This window comes from Chelonoidis abingdonii, chromosome 3 (assembly GCF_003597395.2).
Source record: "Chelonoidis abingdonii isolate Lonesome George chromosome 3, CheloAbing_2.0, whole genome shotgun sequence".
Taxonomy (NCBI): domain Eukaryota; kingdom Metazoa; phylum Chordata; order Testudines; family Testudinidae; genus Chelonoidis; species Chelonoidis abingdonii.
The window spans coordinates 64878473-64905415 of record NC_133771.1 but is presented as its reverse complement, the minus strand read 5'-3'; the positions used below and the strand labels follow the sequence as shown (position 1 = coordinate 64905415).

Here is a 26943-nt window from a genome sequence, read left to right as displayed (position 1 = left end):
ATGATTATTACATATTTGTGATGGGGTGAAATGACTCCACATAGACTTTAGCAGAGATAAGATTAAATACTTCAAGAAGCCAACTACCAGTAAATACTTCATCTATCAGATAAACAGCACTCCCAAACAATGTATCAAGTAGGGTACCACAGGGACTGCTGTTAGGACCAGTCTTATATCATACCTTATTTAATGATCTGAAAGAGAAAGTAAACAATGCATTAATGAAGTTGATAAATGATGCTAAATTGGGAGGAATTTGCACACCAGTGAGGACAGAGAAATAAAAAGGACTTTGAAAGAAAAGAAAACAGAGCGGAAAACAAAATGATATTCTACACAGAAAAGTACAATTTAGAACATCTAGAAGTAAAATAATCTGATATACCAACATCCAATAAGAAGGAGAAATCAGTAATACTGCAGAATAGATCATTGTGATAGTGGAAAGTAAGTTAGACGTGTTTTATTGGCAATGAAAAAGGCCAGTGTAATTTTGGGCTGCAGTTAATAGAGAAGGGAGTAATATTCCTTCTCTATACAGCTTTGGACAGACTTCATCAGAATTTATTTGGTCCAATAAAAGATATTACCCCCTTGCCTGGTCTCTCCAATATATTCTGAAACCAACATGGCTACAAAAAAAGCTGCTCATACTATCAGGAATATCAGTCACTTCCTTTGGATAGCATATTATCAGAAATGTATTTACAAAATTGAGAGAATCCAGAGAAACCTTTACGAAAAATCAGGAAGTTGGAAAGACCAACTTATGAAAAAAATTAAATCAGTTAAATATGTGTAACTTGGCTGGGTGATAACAAAGTAGGCTGTTTTCACAACTTTAAAAGATTCAAAGGGTAACTATTATCAAGAAGGGAGAGGAAGTATTAAGATTGTAAAACAGAAGAAGCAGATTCTCAGATGTAGCATGTGAATCCAGAGTTCTTCTATTGAGTCATCCTGATGTTTGATGCTTGAACATGTGTGTGTGTTCATTCCCTTCCTGCTTATTGCTCCCTACTCCTGGCTCTTTCCTGGTTCCTGCTCCATGAACTCAGTGTTCCTATCTCTATGTGTACATAGAGTTGGGTGTGTGGAATTAGTCAGGACCTGCTGCTACATACCTGCTGTTTGGACTATTATTGTGTATCGTTCAGACTGTTACTGACTCAACTGGTTCCTAGAATCATCAAAGTGCAGGATTGGAAGGGACCTCAGTAGGTCATCTAGTCCAGTCCCTTGTAGTCAAAGCAGGACTACATAGTAACTAGATCATTACTGACAGGTGTTTGTCTAACATGTTCTTAAAAACCTCCAATGACAGAGATTCCACAACCTCCCTAGGCAATTAGTTCCAGAATTAACTACTGACAGGAAGTTTTTCCTAATGTCCAACCTAAACCTCCCTTGCTGCAATTTAAGCCCATGGCTTCTTGTCCTATCCTCAGAGATTGAGAACAATTTTTCACTCTCCTCCTTGTAACAACTTTTTATGTACTTGAAAACTGTTGTCCCCTCTGTCTTCTCTTTTCCAGACTAAGCAAATCCTATTTTTTTCAATCTTTCCTAATAGGTCATGTTTTCTAGACCTTTAATCATTTTTGTTGCTCTCCTCTGGACTTTCTCCAATTTGTGCACATCTTTCCTGAAGTAAGGCACTCTGAATATGAGGCCTTATCAACGTGGAGCAGAGTGGAAGAATTACTTCTCATGTCTTTCTTAGAACACTCCTGCTAATACATCCCAGAATGCTGTTCACTTTTGTGTGTGTGTGTGCGTGCGCAACACTTACACTGTTGACTTATATTCAGCTTGTGATCATATAACCCCCCCCCAGATCTCTTGCTGCTGTACTCCTTCTTAGGCAGTCATTTCCCATTTTGTATGTGTGCAACTGATTGTTCCTTCCTAAGTGGAGTACTTTATATTTGTCCCTATTGAATTTTATCCTATTTACTTCAGGCCATTTCTCCAGATCATTCTGAATTTTAATGCTATCCTCCAAGCACTTGAAACTCCTCCCATCTTGGTATTGTCCACAAACTTTGTAAGTATACTCTGTCATTATCTAAAACATTTATGAAGATACTGAACAGAACTGAACCCGAACTGATCCCTGTGGGACCCCACTTGGTAGTAATCTCCCTCCACCTTGAGAGTCCTTTTAGCACAACCCATTGTCTCCTCCTCCCCTTTAGCAGGTTCATACGCACCTTACAATTCTCGTACTAATCCCCATCATCTCCAAGTTATCTAGTTTCTCACATAGCGCCATATCAAATGCCTTTCTGAAGTCCAGATAGATCTACTGCATTTCCTCTTTCTTTCTTTCTCAAGACATCAAATTAGTCTAGCATGATCTGTCTTGGGATGAAATGCAATATGGATTTATCCATGTTACATATACTTCCATTTAAATAAGAAGATTGAAAGGTGACTTGATAAGAGTGTTTAGGTACCTTCAGAAGGAGAGATTATTGATTAGTAAAGGGCTCTTTACGTACCAGAGAAAGCATAACAAGAACCAATGGCTGGAAGCTGAAGCCAGAAAATTCAAGTCAGAAATAATAAAATAAAATAATAATAAATAATAATAATAATATATGATTCACCTTTGGAACAAACTATCAAGGGACGTAGTTTATCCTCCTTTTCTTGAGCCTTCAAATCAAAACTAGATGCCTTTCTGGAAGATAAGCTTTAGTCAAACATCACAGTAACCCACCTTATAATCCCGAGGCAAGTCCAATGCATCTTGGTTTGATAATAATGGACAAGAATTGGTTACATTTGCTGGGAGTCCCACATGCTTTCTTTAACTGATTCCAGAGAGCCAGGGCTTGCCAGCAAGTCATGTGTTCTCTGAGACCATTTCCTCCTTTTTAAAACAAAGATAATAATACCTACCTATCTCCTGAGGCTCTTGTATGTAAATTAATGTTTATGAAGTATATAATGCAATGGCAGATAACATTTCTCATCATAGACATGCTTGTGGCAAGTGGATGCTCCCTCTGAAGAACTTAAATCTTGAGACTAGCATGCAGATAAAGTGTTGAATGTATTCAGGGTCAGTCAGGTTCAGAACCTTAATTCATGGTTGATAAATAAAGGGTGTATAGATGTGCGGACTCACCTCTGTGACTCGGTGACTTCTGGGAATTAGCTCATTCCAGCTCTAGAGCACCCTCTGTAGGCTAGCGATCCACCTGTCCTCTGGCCCCGTGTCCCTCCCTGGAGCCAGTGCCCTGTTATCTGTGGCCAGTCATTGTCTAGCCCCCATGATCTGGGGCAGACTGCAGTATCAGCCTACTCATCACTGGAAAGATTGGGTTTGGACCTGCTGCCTTTGCCTATCCCTGGGCTGCCCTCTGCAACTCCCAGTACCCATTGGCCTTATGCTAGGCCGCACCCTGGGGCTTTCCAGGCTGGAGCTCCCCAACTCCTTTGCCTTTCCCCAGCTCTGCTCCACTCAGGTACCCTTTCTCTAGCTCCCTGCAACCAGGCCCATCTCTCTCTGTAAACAGAGAGAGACTAAGACTGCTTCAGCCCAGCAGTCCTTTTATAGGGCCAGCTGAGTCCATTTGGGGTGTGGCCACAGCTGCGACTGTTTCCCCACTCAGCCTGGGCTGTTCTTCCAGCCTGCTAGCCCTATCCCAGGACTGGTTCCAACCCTGTCAGGGCTGGAGCGGGTCACCACCCCACTACAGGGTGTAACTCTTCTGCCACAACTTTTCTCCCCCAATACGTCACAGGGTATGCCTAGCAATGACATTTACACCCATATTCAGGTAGTTACAGAAGCAGCCAGAGCAGGGGTGCTGGAATAATTTTTAAAGTGGGGGTGCTGAGAGCCATTGAACTGAACTGTAAACCCAGTATATAACGAAACTACTTTGAGCCAAAGATAGTATACACCTTGCACAATCAATACATCTTCACCTAACTACCTTGCCACAAGTGGCATCTGTTGGGAAATATTCCCTACATTGCAGCCAAATACTAGAATAGAAGCCAAGATACAATTCATCCTTAAACAGTTACACACTTACTAAGGTGGATGTACTACAGCTGTGGGGTAAGAGCCAGGAAAATTTTGCATTTGTTAGTTAGCAAGGTGCTATAGATGTGACCACACAGGTTTCTCTAGTTTCAACATAATGCTCTCAGTACACCAGGTAATTCACCATACATTTATGCAAATGCATCTTTCATTGCAAAAATGCGCTTACCACACCTGGGGGAAAAAGGTGGATGCTGTGGCAGATATTATAGCCAATACTTGGCTCTGTAAAGGTAAGAGAAATTTACATTGTGTTTGGGACTTGGGAGGAAGAGCTAGTAAGAGAATGCACACTTTTCTGAGGTTACCACAGTTCTTATGTCTGTAACACCAGTTGTCAAAAGAAGCTGCACTGAAACACAAATAAGGCTATGAACATGCACTTGCACCTATGAACACACATAAATACACTGTGGATAACACATTAAATAAAAAGCTCCTTCTTAGGATAAAACCTCCAGCAATTAGTTATGAATCAATATCAGGATGAGACTAGGGAGCACTCTGAAATGGAGGGTTCATCTTTTGGATCAACTCAGAACAAAGATCCTTATCACTTTTGATTGTTGAAAGGATACTATCTATCAGGTCAAATTTGGCACAAGAATTCCAGTTTGTTTTTTTTAAGCCACTACAAAAATCTAAGTCCCATAGCAATGTTTACCTGATATTTAAATTACAATAGATACATTTTAAAACAAACATTTATACACTCCACTGTGGTGACTGCACCCAAAGATTTCAGCACTCTTCTTGAATGAAGATAAGCAACTAGCTAGAAACAAAAGTTTACAAGTTTGTTTTCGTTGTCCATAATGACAGAAATGCAAAAGGTAAACCAACATGACAACGTGAAAAGACTTATTAAACTTTTAATAATTTGAGCTTTTATTTGTAAGCTTAGATTTTAAAAAGTGTTTACTAAAACAATATGTTCTTAAGATAGCATTCCTTTAAAAATTTCACAGTATTTTCCTTAAAAATAGAGATGTCTGCCTTCTGTCCTGGCCAAATTCCAACATAGATAATTACATTCTTCCTACTTTCTACGGCCTCAGCAGTTGCAGTTGAACCCAGTTTGGGATAGTGACCCCCTAGTGCTTAATTTGTGCCAGGGCTTGCCAGTGCACTTCTAGGCTTGGCAGGTGATAGCCCTGACACCTCTGGTCTTGCCACATCACTAATGAAAGTAAAATATTTTTTTGAGCCCAGGCACCTCTTTCTTTACAAATTAAGCACTGGTGACTCCATTGAGCTAGGCCCTATATAAATAGATGAAAAGTTTTAGCTATGAGAATTTACAATCTATGGAAAATTGTAGTTGCAATGGGCACGGAATCAAATCTGCGTCAACTGCTTAGAAGAAAGCTGTGCTCCCCAGCATATTACCAACTGTATTATTTCATGTTCAGTGCTAAACTGTTCGGGTACGTTTGCTGTGCACTAGAGAGAGACAGATTTCAATTTCTGCTCTTTAAATTCTGTTGGTCTTAGCCTTTACTCAAACAAAAGATGTATTTACTTCATTGGGAGTTAAGTCTGTGGGGTTTGAACTTTGAAAATGTAAACAAAAATATTACTGGATATAATGTAACTATCATATTGGATAAAGCCATAGCAAAAATGGTAGAAGTTTGAAACTTGAAGTAGCACTGAATTTGTTTCTGTATCTATGCTGGCCTACACCAGTGTAGTTTTCACTGAAATCAGTGTGAGCTGTAATCTGTTACACCAGGGCTGAATTTTTCCCATATTCCTCATTGAGAACTAGTATAATTTCTGATACAGCACCCAATTTGTTTGATTCAGGAAACTTTTCTGTTGTTTTACAGAAACATATGAAAGGAAAGATGTGGTCTAATGAACTGACTATAGGGTAGATTATAGACAGAAGATCTATTCCTGACTCTGCTAAAGATTCACTGTGTGATCCTGCAAAAGCTATTCAATCTCTTTGTGCATCAGTTACTCCATCTATACGATAGGGTTGTCAACTTTCTAATTGCACAAAATTGAACACCCTTGCCCCGTCCCTGCCATGCCCCCTCTCTGAGGCCCCACACCCTGTTGATTCCATTCCCCTCCCTCTGTTGCTCACTCTCTCCCTCCCTTCCTCCCTCATTTTTACTGGGTTGGGTCAGGGCTGGGATGTAGGAGGGGGAGAAGCATAGGTGCCAGCTTTCCCCGGTGCTGGTGCGTGCTCGCACTCTGCCCCGACTCCACTCTTTCCCAGCCCCTACTCCACCTCCATTCCAACCCCCTCCCGAAAGTCCCTGTCCCAACTCTGCCCCCTCCCTGCCCCTATTGGACCCCTTCCACAATCCCCACCCCGGCCCTGCTTTTTTCCCGAGTGCGCCGCATTCTCCCTCCTCCCTGCTTCCTCCCAGAAGCTGGGAGGGGAAAAAACTGGGCAAGCAGTGTGCTCAGGGGAGGAGGCAGAGGCAGAGTGGAGGTGGAGGTGAGATGGGGTGAGGGGTGGGGCGGGGAGCTGCCGGTGGGTGCTAAGCATCCACCTATTTTTCCCCATGGGTGCTCCAGGGCTGGAGCACCCATGGAGTCAGCGCCTATGGGGAGAAGGCTCTGGCTGGGTGAAGCCAGAAATGAGGGGCTTAGGGTGTGGGAGGAGGCTCCAGGCTGGAGGGGGGGCTGGGAGCCGAGGGGTTCGGAGTGTGAGAGGGGTTCCAGGCTGAGGCAGGGGGTTGGGGTGTAGGAGGGGGTATGGGCTCTGGGTTAGGGGTGCAGGTTCTGGGGTGGGCCAGAAACAAGGGGTTCTGGATGCAGGAGGGGCTCCAGGCCAGGGCAGAGGTGCAGGGGGTGCAGGCTCTGGGAGAGAGTTTGGGTGTGGGAAGGAGCTCAGGGCTGGGGTGCGGGAGAGGAGGCAGGGTGCAGGCTCCAGGAGGGAGTTTGGGTGTGGGAGGGGGCTCAGGGCTAGGGCAGAGGCATGGGAGGAGGTGTGGGCTCCGGGAGGGACCTCTAGGCTGGGGCAGGGGTTGGGCTGTGGGAGAGGGTGTGGACTCTGGACAGCGCTTTCTTCCGGGGGCTCCCTGGAAGCGGTGACATATTCCTCGGCTCCTAGGGTTAGGCATGACCAGGCGGCTTTGCATGGTGCACGCTGCCTCTGTGCACAGGCACTGCCCTTGTAACTCCCAGGCACCTGGCAACCCTAACAATGGAGCAAACCATGCTGTGCATAGTAAAGCACTTGACATATATAGACAAAACATTGTAATTAGTAATATTATTTTAACTGTTATAACTATTTGAATATTGCATGCTGAGCTCATACAGCAGAAAGTTCCCTTAAGCCAACTGAAGTTTATTTAAGAATAGAACAGATGCATTATTGCAGCTCCTATGCAGACCAGTTTGCACTTGTTTATTCAATGAGCATACAATCTCTGATGACATCACCAGTATAGTTAGTGAGATATACAAGTTAATAGTTGCAATACAAGTAGCTTACAAACTCTAGTGGTTAAGTCAGAAGACCTCAAACTGTGAAAATTGATTCCTTAAAAAGAAAAAAAAGAAAACATGGAAGTAATGTTTAAAAATTAAGTGCAAAAAACTAATGGTAATACAACATTCAAAGCACTGAAAAGTCACTAAATTTCAAAGGTTAAGGTCACTGTGGCAACATTAACTTGGCCTACTTTCACATACATATGTAGGATTTTCTATTCCTTTTGTTCCCCTCTGAAATACGAGCTTATTACTTGTTATTCATATACACTTAGAAATTTTACAAGATCCCCCCCAGATCCATTAATTTATATCTTTTTTACTCTTTCCTTACTTTCAAAGGTCTTGAACTGTAGAATCTCTCTGTAGCAGAGGAAGGCTCCAGTGTACTCTGTATCAGTCATTGAGCAGCTGGAGTAGTCAATAGCAAAGAAAACCTCAGGGCCCAGGATGCTTCCTTACAAGATCTTCTGTAGATTTTGTAAAGAGTTACTTAAATTACTTCCTTATGACTTTACTCAAGTCTCTCATCGCTACTACCAATAGAAAGCCAATGAAAAGTTTTCATCTTTCCATACAAACAAGATGTCAAATTCTGCAGAAATCTATGCTGTTAAATTTTTGTTATTTTTCTAATCACACACTACTGGTGGTCTGCAAATTATAAGATTTTTCATCCTACAGAGAGTTATCATATCAAACCAAAAGCAAGCTGAAGAATTTCTGGACTGAGACATCTTAGAATGGGGTGGGCAAACTTTTTGGGCCAAGGGCCATATCTGGGTGGGGAAATTGTATGCAGAGCCAGGGCGGGGGATTGGGGTGTGGGAGGAAGTGCAGGATGTGGGAGGGGTGCTGTGTGCAGGAAGGGGCTCAGGACAAGGTATTGGGCAGAGGAAGGGTGCGGGGTATATGAAGAGGTTCAGGGAAGTGGGTTGGGGTGCAGGAGGCTCAGGGCAGGAAGTTGGGGGCAGGGTGCAGGAGGGCTTCAGGCTCCAGGGTGGCAGCGGTGTGCACCAGAGCCAGAGCAGGCTCCCTGCCTACCTGCCCTGTCCCCAGCCCTGCACTGCTCTAGGAAGCACTGAGGCCCCTGGGACAGGGGAGCAGGTAGAGGGCTCCCTGTGTGCTGCCCTTGCTGCACATCCAGCTACCTTCCTCGAAGCTCCCATTGGCCTGTTCCCTGTTCCCGGCCAATGGGAGCTGCAGAGGCTATGCCTGGAGGCAAGAGCAACACATGGAGCCCTCTGCCCCTCCTGCCCGGGGACTGCGGGGGTGTGCTGCCGGCAGCTTCTAGAGAGTGGTGCGGGGCCTGCAGGGCCACAGGGGGGCAGTCCCATGGGCTGGATCCAAAGCCACAAGGGGCCAGATCCGGCCCACGGGCCGTAGTTTGCCCACTCTTGTCTTAAAAGGTCAGTAACAACTTTTTGTTTTGTTTTGTTTTGTTTTAAAGGGTTGAAAGGGATACTGTAAAGGGGTGGGCCTTTTATGGCCAGCAGTGGCACTGCAGGTACACCTTACTTAAATTTTCCTCTCAATGCAGCATTAATCAATTGTCTTGCAGAGCTCAACTCAATGAGAAACCAAAACTAACTAATCAGAATAAGTATATTTCCTTTTAACATAGCCCAGGGAAGGAGCATATGGAATAATAGTTCAAAGGCCCTTATCTCAGAACCCTGGTTCACAGCTCCCAAACTTAAAGTCCAAAATAAAGCCTCAAGCTAGTCTAGAACCTGAGGAAACACACAAACTACCCTGCACGACTTTTATTCTCCACCTTGTTGCCTCTTCCTCTTTATATAGCCCAATCCCAGGGCAGGGCCTCCTTGATTACACTCCAGGCTATCATTTTTTAAAGGATTAGTACACTATATCACAGAGATAAGTACATATGATTCAGGAAATATGCAAATGTGTGAAAGGAGTGGAGAGGAAACTTTTATTTTGCAAGGATTTCTTGCATCTTCCTCTGAAGCACCTTGGATCACCCAGTCACTGACTGAGCCCTGTAACTACCTAAACTTGCCCAGCAACTAAATTTTTTCAGTAGAAGTTCCTCTGTGCCTATCCTTCTGCGCACATGTACTGTAGCCCCATGCCTAAACCCCAGAGTAATGCATGAACCAGGGACATAAATGCGTGTTACTCCACCTAACTCACCTGTAGGGGCCAATCCACTACTGGCAGTAAGAGCTCACCTACCAGTTTGGGCCCTTGTGGCTGACCCAGGGGGCAAGGAAAGGGGTGGCCCTCCTTTATAACTTTTAGTTCAGTGGTTAGGGTACTCACCTGGGATGTGGCAGAACCTCAGTTTAACTCTTCCCCCACCTGAATGGGAGAAGGGATTTGAACTGGCTCTGTCACCTCCCAGTGGTCCATCTAGTTCAATATCCTTCCACTAAATGTTTCATTGTGATCGAAAGTTTGAGAAGTTTATCTCTGAGAATTTGTGGTGGATGCATGAGATCCCAGAGGACTGGAGAAGGGCAAATATAGTACCTATCAAGGTAAAGGGGAATAAGACAACCCAGGAAATTATAGACCAGTCAGCTTAACTTTGGTACTGGGAAAGATAATGGAGCATATATTCAAACAATCAATTTGCAAGCACCTAGAAGAACATAAAGTGATAAGTAAGAGTATCATGGGTTTGTCAAAAATCAATCTTGTTAAACCAACTTAATATCCTTCTCTGATAGGATGACAAGTCTTTTGGATTGGAGGGGGGGGAAGGAGTAGATGTGATCTTTCTCTACTTTAGTAAGGCTTTTGATACAGTCTCACATGGCCTTCTCATAAACATCTAGAAATATAGCCTAAATGAACATACTGTAAGGTGAGTGCACAACTGGATGGAAAAGTGTACTCAGAGAGTAGTTATCGATGGTTCACAGCAAGCTGCAAGGACATATCAAATTAGGTACTGCAAGGCTCAGTCCTGGGTCTAGTTCTATTCATTATTCTCATAAATGATTTGAATAATGGCATAGAGAGCATATTTATAAAATATGCAGACTATACCAAGCTGGGTGGGGTTAGAAGTGCTTTGGAGGACAGGATGATCTTGATAGACTGAAGAAATGGTCTGAAATAAATAGGATGAAATTCAGTAAGGACAAATGCAAAATACTTCACTTAGGAAGGCATAATCAATTGAACATACATAAAATGGGAAATTGCCTAGGAAAGAGTACTGTGGAAAAGGATCTGAGGGGTTATTTAGTTTATGATCCATTATAAGAGTCATCAGTGTAACACTGTTGCAAAAAAAGTGATCATCACTGAGGCATGTATTAGCAGGAGTGTTGTAAGTAAGACGTGGGAAGTAATTCTTCCACTGTACTCAGCACTCATACAGACTCCGCTGGTGTTCAGTGTCCGGTTCTGGGCACCTCGCTTTGGGAAGGCTGTGGACAAATAAGAGACAGTCTAGAGGAGAACAACAAAAACGTGAAAGGTCTTGAAAACATGACCTATGAGGAAGGACTGAACAATGAAAGGGGGTTGTTTGGTCTGGACGGGAGAGGGCTGGGAACAGTCAGCAGGTACATAAAGGTAGCTAAAAGGAGGCGAGGGATGGACAGCCACCCAGGGCAGGACAGCGGGCTGTCCGGAGGTGTTCAAGCACAAGTTAGACAAACACCTGCCAGACCCCGCGGGGCCAGGTGACCTAGGGGTCCCCAGCCAAGCGGGAGGAGGGACCGTGAGGTGGGGGAGGAGCTGGCAACTGCCGCGTTCGCCCTAACCGGACCCAACCCCGGCAACCGGCCCCCGCATCTACCATTGCCGGGCTAGCTCCGGTCGCAGCCAGAGGCTGAGCGCCCGGCCGTCTGCGCCTGCGCGGCCGGTGATGGAGCCGTGTCTGTGGGGTGCTGCCGCGAGACAGGGGGGAGGCTAGATCACGTCATTCGAGCCGAGCGCTGCGAACCTGCCTCCGCCGCCGGACTCGGAGCCCGGCGCCTGCTCCGCTGCGCCCGCCCGCGCGCCCTGCCCGCGGGTACAGGCAGGTCAGCGCGAGGCGGAGTCTGCGGCGAGAGACCCAGCAGCGGCACACACTTAAATTACGTGCCTGCGCCAGCAGCAGCAGCAGCTCCGGCACTGAGGCACCGCAGCGCACCCGCCGCAGACACCTCTGCTGCTGCTCGCTATGGGATCCGCCGCTGAGCAGCCGGGCAGGGCCACAGCCCTCGTGTCCAGCCTGCTGAACGACACCTTCGAGTTCTACCGCTGGAGCTGGAGCATCCGAGGTACCCGGCGCCGCTTGCACGCACCTGCCGTGCCCCAGCCGCCACTGCGCCGCAGCCAGTGCCGTGCCCCGACTCTGCTTCTCCGCAGCTGTGGCTTCAGCGTCCAGCCAGTGCCGTGCCCCAGCCACTGCTTCCCGCTACTCCGCCGGTCCCCAGCCTGTGCTGCCTCCTAGCCCCCGCCGGGCCCGAGCCACTGCTTCCCATCTAGCCTCCGTTTCCCACCCCATTCTCTGCCTTGCCCCAGCTCTCCGCTCATTGTTAGCTCTCCAGCCCCCATTACTGTACATCCCCCTGTGGATCTCTTTCCCTGCCCTGATGGAACCTGCCTATATCGAGCGCCTTCTGCTGTACAGTATTGTGTTCCCCTCCCCGTTCTCCTCATCTCCCCCAGCATTCCTGTCCGATTATCCCTCGCTCTCCACTTTGTCTTCCTTTGCCAACCCCTGCTGACCCCCTCATCCCCTGTTCCCACTATCTATGCTTTCTTCTTGGCCCCTGCCACTCTCCACCTGCCCCTGCCATGCCTACTATCTCCAGCCTTTCCACCGCTCTTTTCTTCCTCCAGTCCACTCTGGAGAGAGGCTGTCCCTCGCCGTCTTCCCCCTTTACTCACTGTCACTGTCATACAGCGGTCAAAATGGCTCCATTCCTCTAGGCACCTTCTCTCTGTGCAGAGCAGACAGGGACTCTCAGTCCATTAATAGTGCATTGAACAGTTCTGGTTTTAGCCAGTCAGTGGGGATGAGGGAAAGAGCAAGGTGCCCTCCATCCTTGCAGGTGAATTATGAAATATTAGTCTCTTCTACCTCAGCTTTCTCTTTTAGGGTCCCTGTTCGGTTATAAATACTGAGAGCTTATTGGTGCATGAGCTTTTGTTCACCCTCTAACCCTATATTTCCTAGGTGTTACTGAATTATATGTTATGGTTCAAGATAGTGGGAGTTTCTTATTGGAACATGAGACTTTCCACCCCTTAGTTCATCTTCATGACTATATTCAATGTTGTGCTATAGCCTGTATTCAGTAACAATCATATTATTGGTACTCTGGGATTTTATTGCTAAGTGAACTTTTACTTCACTTCCCACTCTCTCTAATTTGCTTTATTGGTAATATGTTGATATAGCCTAGAATTTGATAGTAGTGATAAACAAGGCCTATATATACCATGACATGATATACCTAAATTCACCAGTTAGCATGTGATTTCTCTGGCAGACTGGAAATTATGCCACAGCAGCAGCATTTAAATTTTACAAATCAGGGTTGGGTTTTTTTGTGTTTTTTTTTTGCGAAATAGGGAACCAATTCGTATAATTAATACACAAGCTTTTCTATTTATTTTTAAACTAAAATCACTGCCTTCCATTGTATAGCGTTCCCACATCTTCCTGGTGCTGCTTTTGTGTGTGTGTGTGTATGATAACTCATAGCTATGATGTAGAACTTGTGAAGGGGAAAGCTGGAGGTTTTGGAACTCGGGCAAGGTAGGAAGCAGTTTGCTGTTTTGGGATAGGCCTGTTAAGTGGATGTTTCTGCTAAAATGATAAGCCGTGGAATAGTTAACAGTAATTGATGTTCAAGTGGTCATCTTTAGGTTGCAGAGTTATCCCAATGATATGACATAGGATAGGTTCACACTTGTCAGAGTTGCTTTTCCAGGCAGGCTTCAGGCTCAGGATGACAATAATGCATCTGTTTATTCTTAGTTTGTGGTGGGTTTTTTTGATTGTCTATAACAGGCAACGGATTCCACAGCTGTGCAATGACAATGTATGGAGCCTTGGTTACAGATCCTGGGAATTCACTACTTCATGAGCTGCCTTTCCCCCTCCTGCTCTGCAGCCCCCCACCTACAGCCATCTGTAAGATAATAAATTAAGCTTATGTTGTAGATACAGAGAGCATATTTCATGATCTGCCTTTCTACCCTAGTTTCTGGTTTTACCTTGACATATTTTAAATATTAAATTAATCCAATGCACTCATCTCTGCTATGGATCAAATGGAAAAGCTGCAGCAGAAATGCATTGCAATGAGCCAGTGTGTGCTACACTGAATCTATTTGCATATACCCATGTAAACATGAAAGATACTCTCTTCTCCCTGATCAGTGTTGTAATCAGACTGAAAGAAAATAGTGGTAAGGATCTCCTTACAGCCTTTTAGGGAGAAGAATTTTTGTAGTTTTCCTGCCTACTGAATGTGTGTTTTTACTGGCTACTGTGGTACAGTACGATAACTGTAGTGATCAAAAGACAGAGATAGAAGAAAGAAAATCTGAGAAAAGGGTGATTACAAAAAACAGCAGCAAAAGAGATGGCTGTCTTCTATTAAAACTGCATATTAGAGAAAACTTTCTGACACTGTGCAGTTTCTTTGTGCCATAGGCACTAATAGATGCCCTTTTGATATTTCTAAAAGTATGCTGAGCTTTTTTCTAATTATATCTTCAATAATTTTTCATTATTCAGTTAATTGCTGGTACTGAAATAGTATTCTAATGTAGGATTTGAAAAAATTTAAATGTCAGTTACATTGGAGAGGGGGAGGCTGTGTTTCTTGGAGGCTCCCTGCGAGGACAGTCATGGAAGGGACCTAAGCCATACCATAGCTATTGTATGGTTTCTTATTTATATAGTGGTAATATGTGTTTCTGCACAATCAAATGCAGTAATATAAAAAAATTGCCTCATGTTATTACATAGTCTGTGTGTGATGTTTCAGTTCATGACAACTGTAGTGTCATCACATAGAAATGCTATGTCATCAGATAAGACATGACAATGCCCCAAATTCAGTTTATGGATGTGTGGCAGTCTTGCTAAGTTCACTGCTATTCTGTATATGCTTTTACTTGGGGAAGAAGGACATGGAGCATCTGGATGCCCCTCTTGCTAAACTAATCCATTTTAAAATTATGAATTTACCACCATCATGTCCTGAAGAACCATAGCAGCGATATTGTTCAACAACCAACACAGAAGAAATTATGTCATGCAATCACATTTCACAGCACAGAGTATGGGCAAACATCACTACGTGGTATAATTTCATCAACTAGTGATATCTTGGATTACTATTACTGAATAAAACCATATTTAAACTTCACTACAGGAACATTATAGACTCATAGACTTTAAGGTCGGAAGGGACCATTATGATCATCTAGTCTGACCTCCTGCACAGTGCAGGCCACAGAATCTCACCCACCCACTCCTGTAACAAACCCTAACCTATGTCTGAGTTATTGAAGTCCTCAAATTGTGGTTTGAAGAAGACCTCAAGCTGCAGAGAATCCTCCAGCAAGTGACCTGTGCCCCATGCTGCAGAGGAAAGCAAAAAACCTCCAGAGCGTCTGCCAATCTGTCCTGGAAGAAAATTCCTTCCCGACTCCAAATATGGTGATCAGTTAAACCCTAAGAATGTGGGAAAGACTCACCAGCCAGCACCCAGGAAAGAATTCTCTGTAGTAACTCGGATCCCATCCCATCTAACATCCCGTCACAGACCACTGGGCATACTTACTAAAAAAAAAATTTATAATTATAAATGATTATTATAATTATAATATGAATATATACTTATAAATAATTATTATAATTGATTCCCATTACAACCTGTTTATTCCAGCCTTCCCACATTACCTTTTGTTTTCCCCATCATTTGTAATCATGCATCCCACCCTCTTACCTCTCCTCATATAATAGAACCTCAGAGTTACAAATTTACCAGTCAACCACATACCCCATTTGGAACTGGATGTATGCAATCAGGCAGCAGACACAAAAATAAATAGTATAGTACTGTGTTAACTACTTAAAAAAGCAGCATTTTTCTTCTGCATAGTGAAGTTTCAAAGCTGTATTAAGTCAATGTGCATTTGTAAACTTTTGAAAAGCCATAATGTTTTGCTCAACTTCAGAGTTACAGGCATTTCAGGGTTATAAACAACCTCCATTCCCGAAGTGTTCGTAACTGAGGTTCTGCTGTAATGCACAACCAGACCTTCCTGCCACTTTGCAATGTGGCCAGCCTTCTTTCTTTTTGCTGCCCCAAAAATCCAGGAATATCTTGGCTCACTTCTCAACTTTGGCATAGACTTCCTGTGCTACCGTAGCTCCTCCCTGTCATAAGATCACCAGGAAGAGAAAAATATTGTTTTTTTGTTTTTTTTTTAAATCAGTTTAATCTGTCCTGGGATTATTGTGATAATCTCCGTTGTACTTTTGTCATGGTGTCACTATAGGGCAAGGTTGTTGTTTGTTTGTCCTTCATATTCAAAAATGACCAGGACATTACTGATTGGTTTGGTTTCTGTGAACAAGTGAGTGGCTGATCAGGCCAGTTTGAGCTTTGAACTTTCTGTGACACACTGAACGAGAGATGCCACTATGAGTTACTTGATTAAGAGCAGACATGCTGCTGTTGTGATATTTATACTGCTGGCACTTCTGCTATGCCTCAGTAGTTCTCCTCTGCTCATAGACAGTAGCTCTGGTATGGATGAGACTTCGCCAAGTAGAACGATCACATGTGAGATCTTCCCAAAACTCTGGGTCATTGTTGAAATGCTGGAAGGATAACTTGAAGGAGTCTTTGAACCATTTCTTCTGGCCTCCCTGAGAGCGTGTTCCCTCCTTTACCTCCACCATAAAAGATCTTTGGCAGTCACTCATCTAACATTTTGGTGACATGGCCTGCGCATTTCACCTGTGATTTCATCACAGTATGGATGGTTGGAATACTTGCCTATATGACAACCTCAGTATCTGGAAATTTGTCTTGCCATCTTATCCTTATCAGTTTCCTCAGACAGCCCAAATGAAAGTGATTCAGTTTCATAACATGGCATCTGTATACTGTCCATTTTTGCATGCATACATCAAAGTGCATACAAACACAATGGCTTTGTAGACCTTCAGAATTGTTTGACTAATGCCTCTGCACTCCCACACATTTGCTTGTAAGCTGCCAAAGGCCATACTTGCTTTGACAAATCTGGCATTGGTTTCATCATCAATGAGAACTGCATGTGAGTTTACTGCCAAAATAGGTGAACTTATCCAGTGCCTGGAGCGCTTGGCCATTCACTGTGATAATAGGCTCTATGCAAGGCTTCCCTGGTGCAGACTGGTATATCACTTGTATCTTCTTGATGTTGATTGTGAAGCCAAAATTGTCACAAGATGAAGAGAAATATCCACACTCCACCCCATGTCAGACTAAGATTTGTCATTCAGGGAACAGTCTCATCAGCAAACAGAAAATCGTGAATAGTCACTTCCTGTATCTTCGTCTTTGCCTGTAGTCTCCTCAGATTGAAAAATTTGCCATCAGTCTGGTATCTGATGCCAATCCCAATATCACAGTCATGAAAGGCATCTGAAGCATGGCAGAAGAGGCTTGGGCCAACACACAGCCCTGCTTTACTGCATTGGGAATGGTTCAGATGACTCGCCGTCATACATAACACGAGCGAGTATGCAATCATGGAATTGTTTAACCATTACAATGAATTTCTCCAGGCAGCGTTAAGGTCATGGATGCACTAAATGTACATTCCATTCTTTAATGTGTTTGGATTTCTTGTAAGTTTAACCTTAACGCTGAATTTCTGTATTTAAAAGGCTTGGTTTTGAGATAAAGTTACAGGGATAGTGCAACTTTAATACCCTGTAATGTAGCTTTTTGGTCTTGGAATACTTTTTTACTCTTTCTTGTCTCTTTAGGCCCCAGTCCTGCAGATATTTAAGCACGTGTAACTACTCACGTGAGTAGTCTTATTGGAGTATATGGGAGTATTTCCATGAGAAGCACATGTATAACTTTAAACTCTGATCTTAAACATTAAACTAGATGGATTGATTTAAATCAGGAAGCCTTGATTTAAATCAACTTTAGTTTGTATTTTGCATTTGTATTTCTTACTTTCTCTTAAAAAAATTGATTCTCATTAGTTTGTATAATTTGGTACTACTTTTTGTAGGGAAGACACTCTACATTTATAGCTTAATTATTCAGAGATTCTTAAATTTACCTCTAACATAAAAATGTAAGTGACAATTATTTACTAGATATTTTTACTCATTGTGACGCTCACCAAGGGTACCCAGAGTTTGGAGACACCTAAGCCCTACCTGCCCTCAGCATAAGGAAGTCTCTTCTGCGCCTGCTGTGGATCATCTCCCTGAAACTCACTAGTCTCTGCAAACACAAGCACCATCTTGCAGGCCTGCCTTTCTGTACAAGTAGTGATAGGCACATACCAACCTCAAGTCCATGCAGCATTCCTTGTAGAATCCACCCCCTTATCCATTAGACACTAACAGAATTACCAGACCTGTTGTTCCCAAAGGAACAGTATATACCAGATTGTAAGAGTCAACTCAGGATCACCACTTTGCTTAATACCACAGCACTTAGAATGTTTATCGTGATAATACTATTACTTGAATCTTCTTTAAAATGTAAGAATATTGGAAACAAATTCTTTCTAGAGACAAATTTAACTAACAAGTTAAGCTTCTTTAAACAGGAGGATACCTCACCGAAAGTTCTCTCCAGCATTTTCAACCAAGCCTGGCTTAGACCCCTCTTTTATGAAGCAAACTTGCTGTCCATTTACTTTCTAGGTGAAGGATGACTAGTTGTCTTCTTTGTCCCCCCAAAATATAGTAGACTAAACCTCTGATGTGCAACTCAAGATATGGTCAGTTCTCCCTGCCTTGCTGTTTGCTTCTTCCTGTTACTTTTCTGTCTTTGAAGAAGTTTTTTTTTTTTAATATAACTCTTTAGAGATGGGGAGACCTGCTGTGAACTATAATACTTAATTTACATGTGAACTGCACAACAGGTAAACTGTTTGTGTCTGACACATCTGTTTTTCACCTTTGCTGGTGACCAGTCCCTAAGAACATAGGAACTGGCCATACTGGGCCAGACCACTGGTCCATCTAGCACACTATCCAGTCTTCTGGCAGTGGTCAGTGCCAGATGCTTGAAAGAAAATGAACAGACCAGGGAAATTACAAATGATTCATCCTGTCATCCAGACCCAGCTTTTCACAGTTGGAGGTTTAGAGACACCCAAGCATGGGGTTGCATCCCTGATCATCTTAGCTAATAGCCATTAGTAGACCTATCCTTCATGAATTTATTTAATTTTTTTAAAATCCAGTTACACTTTTGGCCTTCACAACATGCCTTGGCAACAAGTGCCACAGGTTGACTGTGCAGTGTGTGAAGTAATTCTTTGTTTTCATTTTAAACCTACTGGGTGGCCTCTGGTTCTTGTGTTATGTGAAGAGGTAAATAACACTTCTGTATTCACTTTCTCCCCAAAATTCATGATTTTGTAGCTCTCTATCATATCCTCCCCATTAGCCATCTCTTTTCCAAGCTGAAAAGTCCCAGTCTTTTTAATCTCTCCTCCTATGGAAGCTGTTTCATAGCCCCAGTCATTTTTGTTGCCCTTCTCTGTACCTCTTCCATTTCTAATATATTTATTGAGATGAGGCAACCAGATCTGCATACAGTATTCAAGGTGTGGGCGTTCCATCGATTTATATAATGGCATTATATTGTCTGTGTTTATCTAGTCCTTTCCTAACAGTTACTAACATTGTTAGCTCTTTTGGCTGCCACTGCACATTGAACAGATGTTTTCAGAGAACTATCCACTATGAGCCTCTAGATCTTTCTTGAGTGGTAATTGTATGTATAGTTGGGATTTTGTTTTCTGGTACGTGTTACTTTGCACTTAACATTGGATTTGCTCTGCCATTTTGTTGTCCACTCACCCAGGTTTGTCTATTTTTTGCCATTTTGTTTGCCCAGTCACCCTAGACACAGACATAGAACGTAATTTTTAGTGTATATACATAATTCCTTACACAGTATCTGTATGTGCATTTTGCAATAATACTGATGATCAGCATAGACACCAGCTTTGATCTGGGACCTCACATGATGTCCTTTGAACTAGAATATACATACCAGACCCAGGCAAACCTTATAATCCCTGCATGCCTCCTTGCCAGTTGGCATTAATTGGTTCTTGGGTCACACTTATAATGCGGGTCTAACAGCATGTGGATGAAAGTAGGAATTAAAGAAACGCAAAACCAGCATTTTAAAATTGTGTTATTAGTTAAATCTACTTTAAATATGCTGGATACATAAGGCAATAGATGTAAAAAGTTTTAAATTGAACAAAACACTGTTTTATTGAAAAAATGTTCTCTGTAGTTAGTGAATTGAACTGATTGTTTGTCACCACATCCTTCAAGATTTTTAGAATTAGCATCTCTCATCCTCACACCTCATTTTGATTCACAGAGTAGAAGAGGAAAACAAGCTTTCCTACTTTTCAACTCCCAATTAGGTTCTCAGTTTTGAATGAGTTAGTCACTGAACTGAATCAGTTGAATAAACAGAAAAGAAGAAAATAGTCTGACTGCACCCACAGCAGAGGCCACTGTTGTCAAAAGCTGGTTTAGCACTTCCAGCTCTGGTTCCAGATGGTAAGCCAGCGATTTCCACCAGCTCATTTTAAAGAATGTCAAGCAAACTCATACTTAAGGCCAGAAGGGACCATTGTGATAGTATGGTCTGACCTCCTGCACATTGTCAGTCACAGAACTGTATTCACCCACTCCTGTAATAGACTCATAACCTCTATCGAGTTACTGAAGTCCTCAAGCCGTGATTTAAAGACTTCAAGTTACAGAGAATCCACTATTACTCTAGTTTAAACCTGCAAGTGACCTGTGCTGCTTGAATATTGATTTGATCTGAACTATTATATTGTACTAAGTTTATACCTTAAAATAAGTGGTCATAATTTCAAATTTAGCTTTATATGATCTTGTTAAAAAAATTAAACCTGTTGAATTCATATTTAAAAAATCCAGTTTAAATGAAAAAAAATCAGAATTTAAAAAAAAATTTGTTTCTTCCTCCCCCACCTCTTGCCTTCCCCGTTTTAAACTCTCCAGGGCAGGGACTACATCTTGCATGCGCGCGCACACACACACACACACACACACACACACACACACACACACACACACACACACACACACACACACACACACACGAGACCCTATCCCTCCTATTTATAATCTTAGTTGTCTTTTTTTTTCCCATTCTGTCTATAGCTTATTCTCCCCTTACTATTTTAATTATCTATTCTCCTCTCCCACACGATCTCTTTCCTCAACCCTATATCTCTGTGTACGGGACATTTGGGGCTTTTGGGAGCTCAAGAGGTGACAGAGGCAGTTTGGACAATCAGGCTATGTAATTGTACCCGTTACAACAGTAGCTAGATGATTGTACTGAAATGATCATCATCAGCAACATAATCAGTCTGATCAAGAATTGTTTTAGAATATCTGCAACCACACAGGAAGACAACATTGCATCATACTTTGTTTTAAAAGGAAATTAACATGAAAAGCTGTTACCATAAAGCTAATGCAGTTTAAAATCCCAGGAAGTTAAACTGGCAAAATTAAGTTCCAACAGCAATATTAACTTAAGTTGAATTGTGCATATGAAAGTATTGTCTATTCCTGTAAATTTTTTGTTGAGTGTCTGGTTTAGTACACTCATATCATTAAAATATACAACAAAATAGGTTCACAAACATTTTCATAGCATGGGCCTTGTCTTTTGTGGATCACTTCCCTCCCCACTTCTGCTTACATATGTCAGTGCGAAAAAGCAATTCCTTGCATGCAAAACTAGTAGCAGAAAAGAATTAATGTATTAACTTTTTTTTTTTTTTTGAAGCAACAAAACACAAGCATCACCACGTGACCCATGAGTGCTACATGGAGCACTGGTGGTACATGAACCAGTTTGAAAACTGACAAAATATACAGCAAGTGTAATGTGCCTTGTTTGTTAATGCTGCTGGATCTTTAACTTGCGTGTTGACTTCTTGTGATTGTTCGATCATAATGTTGTATTAATATAGCTTTCTGCATTTAACTTGCTTGTTTTTAAAGAAAAAATTCTTTGTTTAATAAGCATTTAAATGGCCCCAAATAGGTTTTAAAGTTCAAGTCTCTGAAGTGAATGGGATGTAAACCTTTACTATTGCTGTATGATTAGAGAGTATTTTTAGTGGGACTAGGTTAGAAGAACAACAGTGTCCCTGTTGATATGGCTGCATCTTTGCAAATGTGAGAGGTAAAAAATGGACTTTCAGAATGTTGTAGGATGTAATAAGTAAGCTGAGACCATGAAATTCTAAGGTCCACATTTTTCTTTCATGCCCGTACTACTGTCACTGATGTTAAAACCATACGAGTTCTATTTTAAACATTTTTCAATATGTTCTTCACCGAGGGCATTTCTACATGTACACATACTGCATGGCACTCTGGGGTGTAAATCTGCAGTGGTCCAGTATGCTAAGTGTCTGTGCAGAATCTACTACTGCATGCTGAAAGTATCCTAGTGTGCTTTGGCATACAGCTGATTCAAACTAGTATGTCGAAGTGCACTAAGGAGCTTTTAGTGTGCATAAGCAGAGCCCACATGGACAGTTACTGAATGGCATGCGGAAGCACTTTAGATTTGCACCCCAGCATACCACATGGTAAGAGTATATGGTATACCTGCCTTGAACCATTTGCATTGTCCCAACAGCATCTTTCCCATATTTAGCAAAGTGAGTAGGAATAAATGTGTGATGGTGTCAAAGAAAAAACAGCCTAATTTTAAATGTAAGGTTTTCACTGATGCTCACTGTATGCACCCAGAAATGATTTGGTTTGGGATTTTTTTTTTAAGTTAGAAGTAATTGTTTAATCAATGTTCACCCCACCCCATTGATGAGCAAAGTCACTAGTTCTCAGCAAGGACACTGCTGACTTTAAAACATTGGCAGTTCTGTAGCATTAAAAAAAAAAACACAAAAGCCTGTGGTTAGTGGGTTTTGGTTTTTTTGTTTTATGGTGGAAATGCCATTTCTCCACTGAGCTGTTTCCTTTCTCCATTGTGACCTTAAGTAGAGCTGTTGGCTCAGCAGAGGAACTAATGGTAGATGTCATACATGGCTGCAGGCCCTCACAACAGTGTTGACTATCTGTGGCACCTACAAACTGTAACTACCTCCAGCCCCCAAATCCTTCTGTGCCCATAACATCATTGTAACAATTTTTTTGAAAAGTCTCTGCTAGGATTACCATGTGATTAATCTAGCCTAATGTCACTTCATTGTGCTAGTGCATGTCAAGGAAGCATTTCAGCACTATACCTACAGTCTTCTGGTGCTTGTAAGTATGTGAAAAATATTCATTTAGATGGATGAGAACAGAGTTACATTAATAAGGATTATAAAAGTTTAAAAGATGTAAACCCCCCTGCTTCTGGGTATAAGTTGGTCTTTAGCCAAGGGGGCTAGGAAGACCTGCCCATGAGGAAGTATCTTTTAATAGCTTCCCATTTCAGGATTTCCAAATATAAACTAAACTAGATGACCTTGTGGTCTGATCTGGTACTGCAGTTTATTCCATAAGTGTGGAATGCATGCATTTATGCTGGTGCCAACTAATGCTCATATAACTCACTGTCATTCTACTCAGATTTGGTTTGCTAATCTCAACCAAGGAATGAGTTAAAGTGATACTGCAAATTAAAGATGGTGATATTTCCATTCTAAAAGTTCTCATTTTAGTTGCTTACACTTCTCAAAAAAAATTGTTTTGTTTGTCTGAAGCTTCTCATTCCTGGTTTCAGGAAAGTTTCCCACTAGCCTTTCCTTCCACAATGTTTCACAAAAATAGACTGTATGGTTTTAGAATTATGTTGGCACTGGGTTAGTCGCAGGTATTTTGAATCAGTTAAGAAACCTTTAGGATGAGTGTTTTGATTTGTGTATGCCTGCTCATAGCTAATAAACTAAACTTTGTTTTAAAGCTTCAGATGTGGCATGTAGGAATGCCAATCTTAGTAAACTTTGCCCTGTTTAAAGAAATTTGGTTTGGCAATAACAAAGTTGGCAATAACAAAGTTGAGAATGTATGAAAGCCATGTACTGCGTAGGCTTGATATGTTTCCTGCACTGAAGAATGCACTATTTGCATGTGAACGTGCAGTCACTCACCAATGATTATAGTCAATGTTATGGGGACTGGGGGAAACGGGGAAGGATGCAAGTCAGGAGGTGGTTTGAACAAGGTGATCTTTTAGACTTAATCTTCTTGACCTCACAGCAAGTTTATGTATCCTGTGAGCTTGGCTCCTTTATTCAGTGTGCAATGGTTTCACCCTTTTCTTGAAGCAACTGCTCTCTTTAATTGTAACCTATACCCTTTGTAAGATGATGTGATGCAGCAATATAAGGTATTCTTGGGATAAGTATAAAATGGGAGTCACAAGCTGAAGTATTTCTAGGATATTTTAACAGGTTACAAATATTGCTATGATATTACATCAGGGATGGGCTTCTTTAGTATTTTAATGGGGATCTGTGTAATACACATACATGTAATTTTTTAATAGATGCATGGGGTTTCTTTTATAGTCATGTGATTTATATAGTCCTATTTTAAGTTTACATGTTGCTTTATTATTGGTATAGAGTGTGAAATTAATAGCAAGGCTTTATTCCAAAAGTCTTACATTCAAAAGACAAACTCCTTTTAATATGTTTAGGAACTGTACAGTAAAGACCTCTCCCAGCCTCTCACCCCATTTGTTCTCTAACTCAAGATTGCTACTGAGAAACAGCAAGGTCATATTTAGTTTTCTAGGTAGCTCTACTGGTTTTGAGTCCAAAGTTGCTCCATCCCATTTCTTACTGGAAAGGAGTCCTTAGACGTATCTGTGCAGTCTTCTAGAAAGAACAAGTTTAAAATGTATACATTTACTAGTTATATTTCAAGTATGATTGAAATTGCGGGTTTTATTCTACAAACCTTTCTTGGTGGCTTATACCTTTTTTAAGACAAACAATCTTTGGCTTCAGGTATCACAGGGGTAGCCATGTTAGTCTGGATCTGTAAAAGCAGCCAAGAGTCCTGTGGCACCTTATAGACTAACAGACGTATTGGAGCATCAGCTTTCGTGAGTGAATACCCACTTCGTCAGATGCATGGCGTCATGCATCTGACGAAGTGGGTATTCACTCACGAAAGCTGATGCTCCAATACATCTGTTAGTCTATAAGGTGCCACAGGACTCTTGGCTGCTTTTAATTTTTGGCTTGACATTTTTAATACTGCTTGTATCCAGCTCGAAGAAGGAGGTTTTTTTTTATTCGAATTATGGAGAGGGGGGAAAATTAAACTAAATCTGTCTGCCTGTTTTTAAAAATGGGAAGTAATTGACAAAGGTCAGTTGCTTGGCTCCCATACTCACTTTTGGGCTACTGTCCACATAATTCAGCAGAGCACCTACCATGACTGTCACAACAACGGTTTATGTAGAATCCTCTTACTATAGGCCTATGCTGTTTTCCCTATTAGCATAGTTGAAATGCTGCTGAGTGAAGATAAGGCCCAATCAAACAGCCAGAAAGGCTGGTTAAGGTTGGAGTTGGTTCGGGGAAAGGCCATGAGATTGATTAAAGGACTGAAAAACATGCCTTATAGCAAAAGACACAAGGAGTTCAATCTGTTTATTTTATCAAAGAAGATTGAGTGACTTGATCACAATCTGTAAGTACCTACATAGGGAACAGAAATTTGATAAGAGGTCTCTTCAGTCTAACAGACAAGATATAACAAGATCCAGTGCTGGAATTTGAAGCTAGACAAATTAATAAGATTCACATTTGTAACAGTAACCACCGTTGGAACACTTGATGAAGAGTTGTGGTGGATTGCCATCACTGGACATTGTTAGATCAAGACTGGGTGTTTTTCTAAAAAACATGCTCCGTTTCAGGCATTAATAGTCCTGTTGTCTGTTATGTACCTCCAGCTCAGTGATAAATCTATGCCTTAATTCTCCATCTGTAAGAGTCATGGAATGCTAATAAATTAATTAATGCTTCTGAGTCACACATAGTACAGTGGTAGCAGAAGAGGAGCATCAATTCCTAAGAAGACAGTCATGTTAAAATCCTTTAAAAAAAAAAAATTGTGCATGTTACCAATATCTCATGTTATTAGAAGTGAAATAATTTTATTTACTTTTTGCATTTTTCTTGGCTTGAATTAGTCAGTTTTACTTCTGTTTATAGAAATTTGCTAGTCTGGTTCAGTAGCATCTTTTCATACAACAGCAAAATACTGCAATGTTTGGATTGCAAATGCCATAGGGAAAAGTTTATTTTTGAAAATTGTTTCTGCTGAAATTTTGGAAGCCTGACATTTCTATTGGTCTTGGCTTTTGCAAAAAGTTAGTTTTTTGTCAGATTCAAGCTTTGGAACAAACTAGACGCAATAGCATCACTTGAAGTGCTGTCTGTGGCACAACTGGCTGAAGTGTCAGAAGAGAAATTTAGCAGAGACCTGGGTAGGAGAAGGATTGCTTTTTTCTCCTGTTTGGTGGTGTTTAAGGAAACTGAGCTAGGAGTTCAGTTCTCACCTTTAAACTCAAATTGGACAGACTGGTTAGTCATTTGCCAAAGGGTTTAAGGGCATATTTGCAGCTCCTCTGGAAAACATTTCTCTTGTCCGTTCTGAGGTTTCCCTTATCTTGAACTACTGAGCAACAGGATTCACTCACCTCTAGAGCACTTCTTCCTGGCTGCTCAAGACCTGGTATCCCCTTCCATTCTTTGCTCTCAGTGTTCCCTCTCATTGGGACTCAGCACGCTCCCTCTTCATGACTTGATCTGTCAGCTGGGTCACTGTGTGTTTTCCCTTCTGGGGCAGGATGGCTGCATATCAAAGTCTCTCCAGATGAACTGTCTGGCTTCCTTTCCAAGCCATCCTCTAATTCAAGACTAGGGCACTTCCCCTGCCCACCACTGAGGAAACCCAAGCCCAGCCAGTAATCCAGGTTCCAGTACAGGGACCCTCTGTTAAGCAACCACAGTCTGCTTACTCCCTGTGCTCATTCCTTATTTTGTCCATCTAGCACTGGTCCTCCAGGATACTACTGGAGCACCCTGTGGCTGCTTCACTCCTCTCAAGTGCTTGCCAGGGTATAGATTCCAAACATACTTCCCTGCTCGCAGGGAATGATTGCAGACTACTTCCC

The 26943-nt window shown here is 42.1% G+C and overlaps 1 protein-coding gene across 1 annotated transcript in view; it reads left to right on the top strand.

Annotated features, from left to right (window-relative positions):
• The first annotated feature begins 11528 nt into the window (after positions 1 to 11528).
• ELOVL4 (ELOVL fatty acid elongase 4) overlaps positions 11529 to 26943 on the top strand; it is a 62317-nt gene continuing 46902 nt past the window's right edge. The window contains exon 1 of the mRNA XM_032774989.2: positions 11529 to 11775. Within this exon, the coding sequence (XP_032630880.1) occupies positions 11676 to 11775 (100 nt within the window). The 5' untranslated portion in view covers positions 11529 to 11675. The remainder of the gene's footprint in view (positions 11776 to 26943) is intronic.